We start from the raw sequence: 16,187 nt of genomic DNA, 5'->3' as shown, positions 1-16,187 counted from the left end.
ATGCCCGCAGAATGGCCTGGGAACGACCATAGATGCGATAGTGTGAGGTCTGAAGGTGTCACCAGCAAGTTTGGAGTAGGGCCCTGTGTATCAGTCTGCGAGACCTGTCAGCAGGCGACGCCAAGCCAGGCGTCTCGGACGAATGATTTTGTATCGCCATTGCTGGACTTGCGACCTTATACCTTTATGAATTGCCGACGTAATGGCCCTGGCTGCAGAGAGGACTCCCGGATTAATACAAATGCATATCAGGAAAACGCGGGTAATCTGTGGTTGCCAGTAATATTGACAACTAGAATTAGACTCTTATCAAAAGAGTATGGGTATGTACAGTGTCGCATATGCATCTTCAATGATGAGGCTAGACCAGCCGATGCTCGCTTCGTATCTCTTCAGCGCCCGCTGATATGTTCATGAGCCCTTTATGCAAACCCGAGTGATATTGTCCATCTGTGGACAGCTGTTTCAGCCACTCCCAATGCTCCTCTAGTAACGCCTTCGTAAATGCGTGTGTCGATTGTCGTTGTGACAATCAGTCTATGTCCATCTCTCATTTTCCATCTTTCGTCTGGTGCCAGCCCTTTTCGAACCATTGCCAGGCTTTCGCTCCTTTCACTGGATGTAACAGCATCGGTCGAACAATTGTTCTCCCGTACATGTCTTCCCATTCGGAGCCACCCGTCTCTTGTGCTGATATGCCTAGCATTCGCTGGAAGATAGGCATCGCTTGGGCGGAGCTGTAGTACCACGTCATGTTGGTCCATGCGTACTCGTTCCATTTGCTGAACGTGCTGTTCCAGTGGCCTCCTGCTTGACCAAATGGACCTCCGTTGAATGTTGACTGTAGTGCATCCGCAGGCCAGTGGCGGTCAGCGAAGACTGGATGCGGGTATGTGGTTGATTTGAGGCCGTGATGCAGACACATGGTCTGCGGAAACATCTCCGCATCAATGTGGTGCCCGTTTTCTGCATTCTCATAGTTCATGATCTCCAGTACTCTTCGACTGACTCGGCCTTGTGCAATCAAAGTCGCTCTGCGTGGTGTGGACTTGCCCTGAGCATACCCCCAGAGATAGTTGCGGAACCACCATCCAGTGCCTGTGACGTTGAAGCTCGGAAGGAAACCGATCCAGTCCGCATCCTCACCAACACCCCAGTCATAATCGTCCTCGATCTCCTTGTGAGGCGGCTTGGGTCCTCGAGGTCTGACACCCTCTACTGGCACCGGTCCCCAAACGTGGTGAGGGTCTTCGTGCTTGGTGGAAACTCGGAAGTCCGTGTCGTAGTCTCCGTGGACAGAAGGAATGTAGACGCGGCCAGATCTCTCCCAGATACCCTTGCGAGGCTGCTGTCTGCCGAAGTTCGAGACTCCTTCGAAGAAGTCCAGATAGTGGCCCGTGTATCGGACGTCGAATTCCCATTGGTAGAAGAAGTCGAACTCGGGATGGTTGCGAGCGAACCACTGGATAATCATCCACGGAGACCGACCGACAAAAGCGTGCTCGGCGATGTTGGAATACAGCGATCTTATCTGTGCGTGGTTCCAGACTTCGGTGATCGAGTGAAATTCTGGAGGGACGTGTTTCTTGATGGTGGCTTCAGGCTGGTCTTCTCCGACGAACAGCGGCACCTTCTCATCTTTGACATGCAGAAGAATGAAGACCTGGTATTTGCCTCCACTGGCCAGAGAGGCTTCGGCTATCATCGCTCGGATGTTCATGACAGCATCGGCGGTCCACTTTGCTCCGGTCCAGATACGAATGAGGATTGCTGTTCGCTTGACTTTGTTCTCGAGGCCAGGGTCCTTGAAGTCGGCCGGGACTTGTTGCACATCGCTCTCTGGCGTGGTTTGTCGAATGTTCGAGTACTGGATTGAGCTGTCCTTGCGCTCTTTCATAGGCTTGAAACGTCTCTTGTTGGCGCGCACACACGCATCCTGCAAGTTGCCCCATTCAACCTTGTCCCATTCCACATCTGCGTTGTCTCTGAACTCTTCATGGTCGGCGGCGTCAAATTGCGACAGACCGTATGCCTGAAATCGACCTATTCTGTCGAATGAAACGTCACCATCCAGACCAGCAGCTTTGTAAGATCCTATCGTGGGGTCGACAGCGCCTTGCGCTACCCCAGCATAAGCCCAGATGGCATCGTCGTTGCTCTCGTTGATCGGAATGCCTCGAGGGCCGACGCACGAGACAATGTCAGTAACATTTTCTTGCAGATGCTTATAGCCGTCGTATCGAACGAGTTGCGGAGTGTCATCCTTGCAGTTTGGATCTGATGTTGTACTGCAGGTAAGGTGACGAAGCCCTCGCGTGAGACCGAAGTGGCTAGAACCGGGGTGTCAGTGCGGTACCTGCAGGTAAATACGAGGGCGACCTACCGATCAAAGTTCTTCCAGATCCAGTCCTCCTGTTTCGACCGCTCAATCATTTCTGCTTCTGTTGGTTCTCTGAAGTTGTCCTCGGGGTTATCGGGCGGCTGTGCTGGTCGAATGGCTGAATTGTCTCGTGGTTGTGGTGGACCTTGACTGAGTATTCGCAGGCCCATAGCCACGAGTATGAGCGAACCGACGACTTTGGCGATGAATCGTAACCGTGGCATGCAGATCTGCCATTTCGAAGGCTTGCGCCAGAATGTCTCTTGCTTGATGGGTGTGGCCTCACCTCCCACCGGAGGTAGGAAGCCGAAGTCTGGACGGTCAAGCGCACCCATGCCTGCCTCTGTGATAGTCAACCGCCGTGTCATCTTCTCTTCTATGATGATATGGTGTAAACGAGCGTGTTTGGGCGAGCGATCAGAATCGTGAAGTCGTCGTCATCGAAGCTCGACGTGCCGCAGCACGAAACGTGTCCACAGATGTAGCAGAAGTTGAGAGGGATGCTCCTTTCTCTTGGGCGCAAACGATCTGAGAGGCGGTGGAAAGTGCAATGGAGGAGATAATGCAAGCTGGCCTGTTACTGATTATTTGCTCCAGCTGAGTACGAGCACGTGGAATTATGGCAAGATAAACGAATGACTGTGACAAGAGAAGCAGAGGAAGAGTATGTGAATTCCAGATGGCGTAGGATGCGTTAGTAGAAAAGTAAACGGAGAATAATCTAGCACTTGCATGTGGGTTGCAGATGAATCAATACTGTCTTCATGGAATCATCAGTGCTAAGTGCCACTATCTCAATAATTTTCAAGGAAGAGACCACACCACATGCACCAACCATGCACCCAAATCAACGCCTAAACTATAACCTAGCTTAAGATCTTTGACCATCTAACATCGCTAAGGCTCAAGCGAGTCCACAGAGAGATTGATTGCGCATACCTACCGCCACGGCGGATATCGGCCATCCAGCCCCCTGTCGCCGCTCGTAATGAATGGTACAAATCAGAGGAAAAGGTATTCCGTGCCGCTGTAGCTAGACCTAAATTGTTGGGCTGAACGGCTCTTTTCAAAAATTGTTGATCGTTTTGGTTGCTTAGCTAACAGTTGTGGTGTCGCAACTCCAGCTTTTGCACTTGAGGGTTGCACGGCACGAGCCATCTCCAGATAATCATAAGGAAGCAGTCACGAGAGCTCGAGCAGCTGCGACGACGGCAGTACACACTCGCACCTACCGAGACACTCACTTCTATCCACTGATTATCATCCTGGCGTAGCGACGACTCGGATCCTCTTCAACGAAGATCACAGTCCCAAGAAGTTTTTCCGATGCTTCTAATGCCCGCCATCTGAGTCCTGTCGTCATACAAGATACTGCCGACGCTCGGAATGGGCTCTTATCAGCGACTACACTATGCCGAGTATGCCTAGACTGCGCTAAGATCTTGTACAGCGTCAAGTCGACCATCTCGATGATGCCAATGTCCGTCCAGCGAACCTGCATGCACTGAATCCTACTGTGCATGCGCAGGAACCGCTTGCATCTCTGTCTCACCTTGCCCGTTGTTGTCTACAAACTCAAACCAGCTTCCAGAGCTGCGCACGGCTTCTATCGCGGTGTGCTGCGGCTGGATTTCGCCGAACTTTCGCAGATGCCCACGCGACGCCCGAGAAGCTGAGTTGTCTGCTTTCTCTCCCGTTCGAAGCCGCGTAATGCGCAACATCGCCAAGGGTCAGTGCATTCGCCATCAAAATTGTCAAGCAGGGAAGCAAAAAGCTTGTACCAGCCCCACGACGCCTATACCCAGCCAATGATTATACTGGCTCGTGCGCGCACCCGACTGCAGGTAGCTACTGCGGCCAAAAAGGTTGCTTTATTAGCCTCTGGTTTTCGACGTCAGCTATCTCTCGGCTTTGTCACCGCACTTGTCGCTGGCGCTGAAATGCGAAATGTTCAGCTCGAAGGCGATAAGAAGCCTTTGGCAGCTTGAAGTCGTGGTAACAGCTCACACCTCCTGAGGTCTTCATCCTTGCGTGACTCGTATTTTTTCGGCAAAGATGTGGTGTGTGCCTGCTGCCTCTCCTCGCATTGTTGCGCATGTTTCAGGATCTGTGAGGAAAGCATGACTTCTATCGAGAGCGATGGCAGCGTACTCGCGTGCCGACTAGCCTCTAAGCTTCTTAGAAAGCCAACATCGCGGTGAATGATGTCTGGCGGATGCTGTGGACATCAGCACTCGCCATGTCAAGTTACAGCATCTCAGTGGCGTACGTCGAGCACTGGCTCACATCAAGGTCAAGAGTAAGGTAGGAGATACTCACATTTGCAAATCAGCCGGAGGTGAAGTAGCGGCATGGCGTCGACGGGCTCGCTGAGCAAGTCCTGCCCTTCACGACTGCTGGTGAGATCATCGCTAGGTGAGCGGTCGCTGAACATCGCAGGGAGGCGACCTCCGCGAGCCTATGTGAGGCCACGAAGCAGCAGAAGCAGCCGAAATTCTGGAGAGACCGTGAGGCAGACGCAGTACAGCCGCCCGCAAGCACGGGACATGTTCGAGCACTTAGCTCTCTGTTACCACAATGGAAGCCTGGAAGGCGCAGCTGATCTCGTCCCATCAAGTAGCGGTAGGTTCTATCTTGGCATGACAAGTACAAAGATCTCGCAGATCTCTTTGCAGAAGGATAAGAAGAAGCAAGGACGCAAACCTCGAGGACCACGCGGCTACTTATACTTCCATAAAAGATTACAGACTAAGGGCAGACACGGAACGAGTACCTGTATTCACTGTCCGTTGCATGAATCAGCGCCGGCCCACTCCCTGGTGTAAAGTATCCAAGTCAATGGGCACGTCGACACCGAGCACGCGGTCACAATAGTCACAATACTCATAATATCCGATATGGGCTGCCGGTCACCGCGGCCTGGGCTAATGCCTACAACCTCGCGCCTGGCTGACCATCTCACAGAGAAGTGCGAGCGCCGCCTTTTTGCAGGGTTCACGGAGCACACAGAGACGCAATACTATTATCTGCAAGTACAGACGTTCGAGCAGCCAACGCTCCTCGAGCGTGATGGCTTCCTCGAAGCAGCTAGGCTCGCCCTATCAAGTAGCAGCAAATACTACCTTAGCATGACAAGCCAGCTAACAAGCGTCCTTCTCGGACAGACGATGGATAGAAGAAAGGAAGAAGCCAAGGGCGGGACCATATACTTATACCTCATCGAGGTGAAGAACATCGGCAGAACACGGGACTTTGACTCTAGTGACTCGGCGAGGAGGTGTTCACAGTCCGTCGCATGAGTCAGAATATGGCTGCTTTCCGGTGTCAGGTTGACTAGTCGAACAGCCATGATGAGAGTGATAGGTGCATGTTGACAGTGATTGAGCTTGGACTAGCTTTGGGATATGAGTTCGACATGAAGTCAATCGTCACCGTTACCGTCATCTATGGTGGCTACGACCATGCGCTTGCGCCAAGCTGACCAGCTCGCGAAGGGCATGAGTGACGCCAACAAGTACTCATCGCGTCCAGAAGTGTTGTCCCCAGCGAGAAAATTGGGCGATGTAAAGACTGAGGCTGAGGCTGCAGCGTTTCTTGCCTCAGCGAGCCCAAAATGCTCGACCACCATCAGCGATGGACGTGCAGTGCATGCCTTCTGGCCGGTAAGTGAAGTGATTGTTGCCGGTTCGCACCGGATCTTGACATTGTTGGTGAGGTACAAATATTTGTCTCGTTCTCGATCCCATCTTCCTCTGCTTCATCACAATGAGCACACCTTCCAGAAGGAATTGATGATTGCCATGCCTGCGTAGCACCTGCTGCTGCCAGGTGGGACGAGCATATCGAACGACTGGCGAATCCAGCGATTACCGCAGACAACGCCTGATTGCCGGCGGTGTGGACTCACGATGGTCCTGACAGGACGATTACAAAGATGGTAGGTTTGCCCAAAGGAGCACGAGCTGGTTCAAACTGCTTCGTCGTTCGCTTTCCTATACACAGGCGGTGTAAAACTACACATTCGCTCGCTACCTTGTCTTTGGCTTCTGCTCAGCACCAGCTACCTTCCACGTCGTCAGACAAACCATCTCGATGATTCCGCCTCCGTGCTCCGTCCACTGCGCTCTACGCAAGTCCGTCTAACCACGAATCGCTGCGACATATGTATGACCTCGCTTTATGCCAGCTCGGTGTACTGCTTCTTATTGCCTCGTAGGCGTCTGTGCTGCTTGTACAGAGTCTCGAAGAAAATGATAGAGCTTGCTCTGCAAGTCTCTCGTGCGTTGTATCCAGCTGCTATCCTTTCTGTACTGTATGTCCCTCTAGAACGCGCTTCGTTGTGAACACAGGAATGCTGAATCGAATCTAGCCACCGCGCGGCTCTTCGAGGCTTCATTCTCCCGGCAAGTCCTCCGGCCGAAATGTGTCCATGCGTGATGATCAATACCCTTCAGACCACGTGGTCTTCCACCTCGGACGAAGTCTCCCACCCATCAACCCTATCCAGGCTCCTAGTCCTCGATATAAACACCCCAACCACCCTCACCCCTATGCTCCTCGTCCTCAAACCATGCCGCCGCCAAACCCCTCCCCATCTCCGTCGGCTGGCTGAACGCCACCTGCTCGCGCTTAATCTCCATTCCGTAAATGAATTGGTTGACGACACAATCCAGCAAGTTATTGGCTATGCCCTTCCTTCGGAAAGCCTTGCTCGTCCAGATACGCGACACGCCGACCACAGCGGGGAAAAGTTCTCGCGAGAGGGTCAGCGCGTGGTCTTCGATGGGGCTTGGCGTTGGGTATTGCTGTGTGTTCTTTTGACCGGGTGTGGTGTTCAGTGGTTTTGTGTCCAAGTCCATGCGCGTGTAATCAGCATCCAGACCGTCTCGCTTCTTCTGGACGCGGTAGAGTTTGGAGATGCGCTCGGCTAGGGCAAGCGCAACGCATTTTCCGTCGATGACGTGCAGGAATACCTTGTAGCGGTCGCATTTACGAGTTTCGTCGGCGTCGCCGGGCACGGGCCGCTGTGACCATAGCTCGTCTTCGGGGATGTCGATGCTGCCCAGCTCGCGGTTGACGACTTCGAGCACCTTATGAACGGTTTTGCGCGAGGGAAGGGAGATCTTGCGGTCGACGACGACAACGGAACCCGGGATGGATGGGACTTCGTAGCACCATTTCATGGCGGATTTGAGGAAGGGTCTGCCCAGGTCGATGCCTTGGGAGTGGCGATTGTGGTACATGTCGTGGAGGGTCTTGTCGGACTCGGAGGATGGGCTGTACGTCATGGCGCAGTCGGGTTGAGGGCAGGTGACGGGAGCAAGATTTTGCCCGAAGTCGAGGCGCGATTGTGTAAGGACTGGTGTGGGTGGCTTGACGAGGCCTGGGAAGGTCGGTTGAGCTGCTGGTCGCGTCGTGCTGGTGGTGTTGATGCTCAGAGGCACGGCGGAGGAGGCACGTGCTGAGCTGTTTTGGATTTCGGAGAGTGGCTCGGTCTGCTCTCGTCGCGATGTTGACGCGTCATGTTTGCGCTTCAGAGGATTTGGTTGGGCTTTCTCTTTCTTGGACTTGTCAAGGAATGAGAAGGTCGGTTTGTGCACCTTTGATTTCGGTGGCGTCAGCTGCAAGGCAGACACCGGTGGAGGCGACGAAGGTGGTGTTATGGTGCTTGACGCGTCATCGCGATGTGATTCTCCGGAGAAGACGGTGCTGTTCTTGCGCGACGGTGATGATGAAAGTCCTGCGACGCTTGTTTCGCGGATGGCGCGTTCGAGGTTGTCCTCGATATCGATTACATTTTCTTGGTTGGCGGCAGGCAGCTGCGATTTATGAACCTGATGGTAGTCGTCGTCGGTGCGCAGGCGCTTGGGAGGCCGGTAGCCCTCGCCATCCCACGCGCGTCGGACATTTCTTGTGTATTGTCGCATGAAAAAACCGCTGTGCTCGAGGTCAGTGACGTGATGACTTGATTGTTTGCGTGATACTCGTGGTCGCAACTTACCCTTTGTAACTATTAGAGACGGTATAAGGATAGACGATGGCCGACATGGTCGCGTCTACCATACAACGCGTAAGTTTGTTGTGACGATGAGATAGACCAAGAATATGGTGTGTCGAAGTGTGGTTCAGGTGCGGTACGGCCCTTTAGGAGGGAACGAAGGTGTTTTGGTGCTGCAAGTTTGGGTACTAGGCACTGGAATGGCGGCCCCACTTGGCTGCAGTTCGTGCCTAAACCACCCAACACAGCATGGGTGTCGCCTTTTGCCGAGCAGCCTAGCGAGGTAACGGCCGCTATCAGAGGCCTTTGCGTTTCGCCGAAAGATGGTCTGCGTCTGGTAAATCCTTTATGTCGGGTTCAGGGGTTGCCAATTGGAAACGGGTGGGATGTCAACTTAGGTGGTTAGAACTTGAGAAAGAAGTCCAAGAAAGTCCCTCTTAAAGCTTGATGCAAGGAGATGCTGATCTTTTTCACTTGAACAGCTATACAAAACAATGACAGCACTGATTGCCGAGATATAGCAACAAGCTCCTGAAAACAGTGCTGAGGAAGACTCTGGGGCAGCGAGTCTTATTATTTGTCCAGGATAATGGATCGTAGGCCTGCGTGTCTCGCCGATTGTCTGAGCGTTTGTCTTGCCGGGGTCTCAGAGTCAGGGGATTCTGGCCCTGCTCGCTCTGCTCAAATCACAAGCTGCTCAGATTGATGATGAGAGGAGCCGCCCCGGTTTCGTCAGCAGATGCCCAGCAGCCAGCCAACAGAATAGGTGGGTCACAAGCTCGACACACACGGTGCTCGAATCACGGGGCGACAAAATTCCTGCTTCCGCGTCCAATCAATCCTGGTTGTTCAAGCCGATCTCCTGTTCACCACCTGACCATCGAGGGCATCGAGATCGAGCATACCAAGGTACTGCTGTGGGCTGGCTGTTTACTGATGAGTGGTACGTATACGGCCATAGTCAGAAGTACGCAGTGAGGGTCTGGCGGGCTTTGCGTTAGACCACAGCTCATTAAAGAAGCACCAGCTGCTTCGCCTCATTTGAGGCTTTGTTCGTATGGGCCCCAAAGGTCGTCTGGAACAAGGCACATGCGAGTATTTGTGGTACCGGGCGTAGTCTTTCCTGCCTGTCCGGGCCAGTCAATCCTCTCGTCTACTCAATGTTTCGAGCCTCAGGTGCTGAAGGAAGCCACTGTGAAGACTTCGGTGACAGGAGAAGTCGAGCAAATTGTGTGTGCGGCAACGGCAAAAGACCCTATCGGCTTGTGCTACAGCTGACCGCTTCATGTCAACAAAGTTCTCGAGCATCTACCCGACAAGATCAGCGAATAGCGATACGTGCTTCAACCGTATCGACGCCAGCGCATAGAGAGCCACAGCAGTCAGCGAGTCATGATGTATGCCTTTCTAGACATATCGCTTATCCTAGGATCACAATAAGTACGACCGATAGGCGATGATTTGGGTAAGCACCAGTCAATGCGGCGGGCCATTCTTGATGACACTCACCAAATTCTGGCAAAACTGGAGCCATGGGCACCAATCGACTACAAGCTGGCAAAGAAGCCGGCTGCTTACATTCATCAGTATGTCCCAGACACTCACTTCCGGACCTTACCTCCAGCAGACCGGCGCTGTTAGGTCCCTAAAAGATACATTCTACTCTGTGAGTCTTGGCTGTTGCTACAGAGCTTACAGTACGAGTGCATGACCCGTCTGCGAGACGACGGCGCAGACATGTGAGCATGCGCACCGGAGCATCACAGACACGTTGACGTGGCATCTTGGGCGCAGAACAAGATGACAACAGTATCGTGCAGTTAGACATGCTGCTCATGGCCCCAATCACCATACTTTCACGCAGATTGTCGATTCCACGAGAACAAGATGTGCAGAATCCGGCTCTTTGTGTTCCGCTGACAGCGGATCCCGATGCAATCAAGAGCCCACGCGATGCGTCGTTCCCGAAGCTCGGCCAGATGTCCACGCTAGAGATCTCAAGGCCCTCCACGTGGGAAGTCTTATGAGCAACAACCTGCGGAAGTTACTGGAGAGAGACTACTGCGCAAGCGCTGTCCTGATAGACCAAACATTGATCAGTTCATCAGCGACTTGAAGATGCGAACCGTCCAGGCCTTGTCAGCCACTAACCTGCTGTACTCCTGGCGGTCCCTTTTGGTGAGTACTAAGCACGGCAATATCTGCTTGATCAGTCCGCGATGACACTGAGTTGCCCTTGCGATGGATCCGCGGCCTATGCCTTGCCTTGACTCCGAGATTCCAGGAGCCTCAGATGTGCTGATGTGGCAGTAGCTGCGTGTGGCCAACGTCATATGGTGATATTGGGGGACTCTATGGACGAATACCCCGACTCACTACACTTTCGCAATCGTGAAAGCCACAAGTCTGCGGAAACCGTGTTAGGTAAGTGCTCTGGAAGTGTCTTGACCACGTTGCCAGCATGAGGCCTGGGCGGATGTCATTGAGCTGCGGGTTACGAGCTACCGGCAGCTCAAGGTAAATGCTCGGAAGCGGCGATGGAGTCCTCTGGAAGCACCCGTTACAACACAATGGGGGTCAATGCAGGACTTTGATAGCAATGGGAAGAGACAGAAGTATTGCCAACTTGTTTGTACCTGCGTCGAACCATTTATATTCGCCCACGTCCTTGGTGTCGTGTAGCATGGAGGGTCGAGCACACGGAGGACGCACGTCGTGATAGACCAAACAAAAACAGTGCCGCAACTATTTCATATACAATCACAAACCCATGCCTCTGATCTCTGTAGCGTAATGTTGAAGCCAAAGTGAGATAGTGCTCAGGATCAGCCGGTGAGGACGATGATGTGGCCCGCGCCGCCGACGAATCCACAATGACGGCAGCTGCACGTCAATTGTTTCGTTTCAGCAGAAAGTTGTACAGCCTCAACCCTGACTTTCCTTCACTTTTCCTTGGTCCAAATTTACACTCAAACGGACCCCGATAACATGAAGGCCTAGTCTGCAAGATGTCTGCTGTGTGACTCGTTGCCATTGCAAAGTCGACTGCCTGACCCGATCGGTACAGGCATCACCATTGTTTTCCGCTCCGTGAAGAATTAATTTTAGCCGGTCTGGCGACCTTCGATATGCCATTTTCGCTGCGGCGTAATCGCATCGCACGTCTTGTCGTTCACTTCTCGACTGGTTACCCATGACCACGGCCGCGGTAGAAGCGCTTTCGTTCGCGTCACTGACAGCACTCCTCTCAAACCCGCCGCAGTATCCTCGAAACCCTACGCATGAGGTCCGAGAGCCACTGGTGCTGTACATTGTACGAGTGCCGGGCAGCAAAGATGTGGTCCTGACGCCGCTGAAGCCGCCGACCAAGGCCTCGATCAGCCTGGATGCAATACAATCGAGCCTCTACTATCTTCACGTCGAGAGTCCAGAGGATGAAGTTGTCAAACAATCTATGGAAGCCGAGCAGCTGGTCACAGATGAGAACAAGCCAACAGTGACTCCGATCCAGCGCAAGCCTCTCCCTCCTACGAGCTTCGCCAATTATTTACCATCTCAACGTCCGCCCACACCACCCAAGAGTTATCCACACCATCAGCCCAGTGGCCCCAATGGTGACAATCAGCATGACCGATACGCGGCCAGAGGAAGCAATGTGCGCTTGTCAGCAGACAACACAGGTCGGCCACTCGGAGCGAGACCCATGCCATCACAACAGACCTCTTTCGAAGACAGTCGCCAGCACAATGGAGTGCCAGAACGGGACACAGATGCCACAGATCCGCTCAAGCTGGAGATTCCAGAGCGCCCAGAGATGCGACCTGTCCAATCGTACACTGGGGCGCCCGACCAAATGATGCCAATGCCCATGGTGGGTAAGAATGCTGCGATGAGCGTCACATTGATCAGACGAGACCCAACATCTGGAGCGCAGTGGAATGTGGGCACAATCCGCATAGGTCATCGCAGGCACCATTTAGCACCTCTCGAAGCGGTTGAGGTGACGCTGAAGGCGCCTGGCTACAGCAAGTTCGCAGGCACTCCTGACAGTGCTTCACCGCCCGGTCGGCTCACTGACATGGGCGACACAAACCATTCTCCAATAGGTGGTAGGGGCTTCACACGTACTTTGGGATTTCGGATCCTGCCAGATGAGCAACGCACGAGCCTAAAAGATGTGCGGACGAAGTCCAATGACTTTACGCCACGTCCGCGTGGTTTCTCGAACCCTAAGAAGCCTCGACAAGTATACTCATTCTCTTCACCGTGGCAGGGAATGTGCATCTTCAGCAATGGTGTTGACGGCAAGAGTCTGAAAGTCCGGCACTCCGTTGCAGCCCATCGGTCGACCGAAGCAGAGCAAGGCAACGGCGTCGCAGAGCTTAGGCTGAATTTGCCGTGGTCTGTTCTCAAGATGAAAGATGTAAATCGTCAGACTGAGCCAGAGCCGGACAAGCTTCCAATCTCCCAGTTGATCGGGCCGACGAAGAAGGAGAGATTCAGAAGAAGCATGCAGACCTTTAGAAGCGAGTCAAAAGAACTCCTACGCAGCCTACGCGACGACAAGTCGCCTTCGGAAGAGACACCGCCTTCGCTACCACCTCGAGCATCAACACAAGAGCCTATACAGGATGACTACCGCTTGAGTCTTCGCTTGGGGCGTGAGAAGGCTGGAGGAGGCTTCAAGGGTGACAGTGCGAAGCTGGGCAAGCTGATATTGGAGGATGAAGGGTTGAAGATGGGCGATTTGGTTGTGGCATGTTGCATGGGCGTTTTCTGGCAACATCACGAAGGATCTTGAACTAGATAGACACGGCTGCGAATACCCCTGATTGAAGCGTTCTTGTTGTCTAGGTACTGCATTTGATAGCAACACTGATATATCTCACGATTGTAATGATCCGTGATATGTACCCTTAACATAGATGCCGTCTCGCGCAGTCCCTAATTATGCCCTCTGAGACCCCCCCTTAGAGCGACCCTGGCGGAGATGGCAGCCGACGGCGGAGATTCGTTTGAGATGAGATGAGGTGGAGAGGCCCGTTCTCCACTGACCATTTCAAGGTCGCGACAAGTAAACGTGCATGACTGCGTCCATCGTAGTCATGGCATGGCCTTGTTTTGTACAGTCATCCCCTCCCTAAGCATCATTCATTTGCAAACAATTTTTGGGCGTCAACTCGTGCCGAAGATAGCACGGAGCATTGTACTCGGCTAAAGCGTCCGTCACTACCTCCGGAATACATTACTGTACAGACTACCCCCTCAGCCGCTTTGCATGTGCTTGGACGCAGGCCCGGATTCCTGTGCTGTCCGCCTACGCAAACCTCCTCGCGCTTCCGCTCTTCACAGCTTCATGGATCTCTAGAAGAGGTTCTACAATACAACAACGCCCAACTCGGGCATGGCAGAAGCCACTGCCCAATTCCCGTTCCCAGCAGTCACAGAAACGCCTCCGCCTGAGCTGAAGGTGGATACGCACACCAACGATGCATCAAATGCCAATGGCCTGCCCTCGGCGCGTCAAGAGAATAGGTCCGCAGATACCCTGACAGCGACTTCTGCACGCGAACCTGCTACGTATTTGTCACCGACACCACCCAAGGGCACGCCCAAGGATGAATCACCAGATCGCTGGTCTCCCCGAGCGTCCGCCTCCCGACTACCTTCCTCGTTGAAGAATCCCAGTCGATCGAGGCTTGCCGGTCAATCGCCCATCAGCCACTTGTCGGACGAGATCATTGCGGAAGAAGGTCCGAACGGGACGGCCAGTCCATCAACTGCGAGAAAAGGTGTACAATTCTCGAACCACAATGACGAACCTGACGCAAGAGATGCTGGTCCAGAGACACCCGTATCTGCCGCCACCGATCGTGGCGAGAAGTCACAGACTCTGTACTCCAGGTTGAGAGCACTCGCCTCTTCACAGGGCCTCGTCCATACCCGTTCCGCCAGCAATGTCAGCCAGCGATCGAGCGATGGCAAAGAGTTGGACGGCCACCTAGCTTCAGCTACGCCCAGGCAAGGCGCTGGGTTGTTCGCTACGTTGGAAGAAGGTGATAGTGACGCCGACGCGGAGGAGAGCGGTGCAGAAGCTGCCACCGAGCGCAGAGCACGACCCATGCGACGGCATAGAAAGCCCCAACCTAGAAGAGTCGACGACATTGATACTGCTCCATCGTCACCACACAGTCCGATGCGTACCGGTATGGCCAGTGCGCCTATGAGTTCCCCACCACTACACGCCGACGGTGACCAGCCTCGTCCGCTTGCACGAGCCGCTACGGATATCGAAGCACCCCACGATCGGCTAGGGATGTCAGAAGACGAAGGCCGGAAACGAAGTCTTGCTTCTAGTTGGACACCGCGGCATCCACTCCGGGGACTCAGTTATGGCGGCCAACGGAAGACTAGTGATGCCGGTCAGGAGCCCCATCGCGAGGGTCGACAGGGTCTGGCCGGACTGCGGATGCTTACTACGTTACCATCAGCCCGGGAAAACGATCCCAATCGAACTGGCGAGATAGTAGACACGCCAAAGACGTCGAGACGGAAATTGCTTACGGAGCGAACAGGCACTCTCAGTGCGCAGAAATGGCGGCAATTGCGGCAAAAGCTACAGCAACTAGGCCAGACGAAGAAAAAGGAACGGACGCAAGACCACCAGAAGTCGGCACAATTGCTTGCTGAGCTTCAGGCTGGAGGTCCAGCGGCATTGATGATTGCGAGTATGTTTCAACGAGACGAGAACGGAGCGCGAAGAATACCAGTCCTTCTGGAACAACTCAAAGTGCGAGTGACTGACAGTGAAATCGATCGCTCGAAAGATCCTGACAATCCAACTCCTTCAGATCGGCATATTGTGTTTCGCATCGAGCTGGAGTACGGCAGTGGCGTCAATCGCATGAAGTGGATTATTAATAGATCGCTTCGTGATTTTGCGAATTTACACGGTAGATACAAAGTCCATTTTGGCTCAGAGCGGTTGAAAGGTCGAGGAGATGGCGGCAAAGAAATGCCCAAATTTCCTAGAAAGGCGTTCCCGTACCTCAAGGACCTGGGTTGGGGCATTGAGGACTTCAGCGATGACGAGGACGAAAATGAAGCTCAACGCGCAGCAGATGGACCAGGACCTGAGACCGATACTGAGCGACCGAGACCCAACAACAGACCGTCGTTCGCCCTTATGCGGAGACGATCGAGTATAGATACCCCGAATCGTGATCCCGTAGTCACTGAGCGAGAGCGGCAACAGGCGCGGAAACGCCTGGAGGTCTACCTGCAGCGCATGATCAATTTCATGTTGTTCCGAGCAGACAGTAATCGACTATGCAAGTTTCTAGAGGTGTCTGCGCTCGGCGTGCGGCTGGCAGCAGAAGGCAGCTACCACGGGAAAGAAGGCTTCATGCTTATACAGTCAGCCAAGGGCCTCGACTTCAGGAAGGCATTGACGCCAGATAATCTGAAGACGCTTACGAATCGGTATTCACCAAAGTGGTTTCTGGTACGCCACAGCTACGTAGTCTGTGTCGACTCGCCGGAGGAAATGCACATCTATGATGTCTTCCTTTTCGACTCCGACTTCCGGATACAGTCCTACAAAAAGCGCGTCACGGAGGGCTCGAAAGCGCATGAGATTGCCGAGGCTGCTCGAGAGACGGCTAAGCATCCCCAGCATCATCGTCTAAAGCTGTACAACAGTGAGCGAAAGCTGAAGCTGCTTGCGAGGACCGAGCGACAGCTCCATCAATTCGAAGCATCTATTCGATCGAGCATAGCTACTTCAGGATGGTGCCAGCCGACCCGGTT

At 53.5% G+C, this 16,187-nt stretch overlaps 3 protein-coding genes across 3 annotated transcripts; 1 reads left to right on the top strand and 2 right to left on the bottom strand.

Annotated features, from left to right (window-relative positions):
- Positions 1-550: 550 nt before the first annotated feature.
- AB675_10187 (uncharacterized protein) lies at positions 551-2,715 on the bottom strand (the record flags this gene model as incomplete). Its single annotated transcript, XM_018138941.1, has 2 exons — positions 551-2,330; positions 2,384-2,715. 2 exons carry the CDS (start codon positions 2,713-2,715, stop codon positions 551-553), a joined length of 2,112 nt encoding a protein of 703 aa, XP_017994766.1.
- Positions 2,716-6,891: 4,176 nt separating this feature from the next.
- Positions 6,892-8,428, bottom strand: AB675_10186 (N-acetyltransferase ECO1; the record flags this gene model as incomplete). Its single annotated transcript, XM_018138940.1, has 2 exons — positions 6,892-8,317; positions 8,382-8,428. 2 exons carry the CDS (start codon positions 8,426-8,428, stop codon positions 6,892-6,894), a joined length of 1,473 nt encoding a protein of 490 aa, XP_017994763.1.
- Positions 8,429-11,571: 3,143 nt separating this feature from the next.
- AB675_10185 (uncharacterized protein) lies at positions 11,572-13,179 on the top strand (the record flags this gene model as incomplete). Its single annotated transcript, XM_018138939.1, has 1 exon — positions 11,572-13,179. One exon carries the CDS (start codon positions 11,572-11,574, stop codon positions 13,177-13,179), a length of 1,608 nt encoding a protein of 535 aa, XP_017994752.1.
- Positions 13,180-16,187: the final 3,008 nt, after the last annotated feature.

This window comes from Cyphellophora attinorum (genome assembly GCF_001299255.1).
Source record: "Cyphellophora attinorum strain CBS 131958 chromosome Unknown Contig50, whole genome shotgun sequence".
NCBI lineage: Eukaryota > Fungi > Ascomycota > Eurotiomycetes > Chaetothyriales > Cyphellophoraceae > Cyphellophora > Cyphellophora attinorum.
This window is presented reverse-complemented; position numbering and strand designations above follow the sequence as displayed.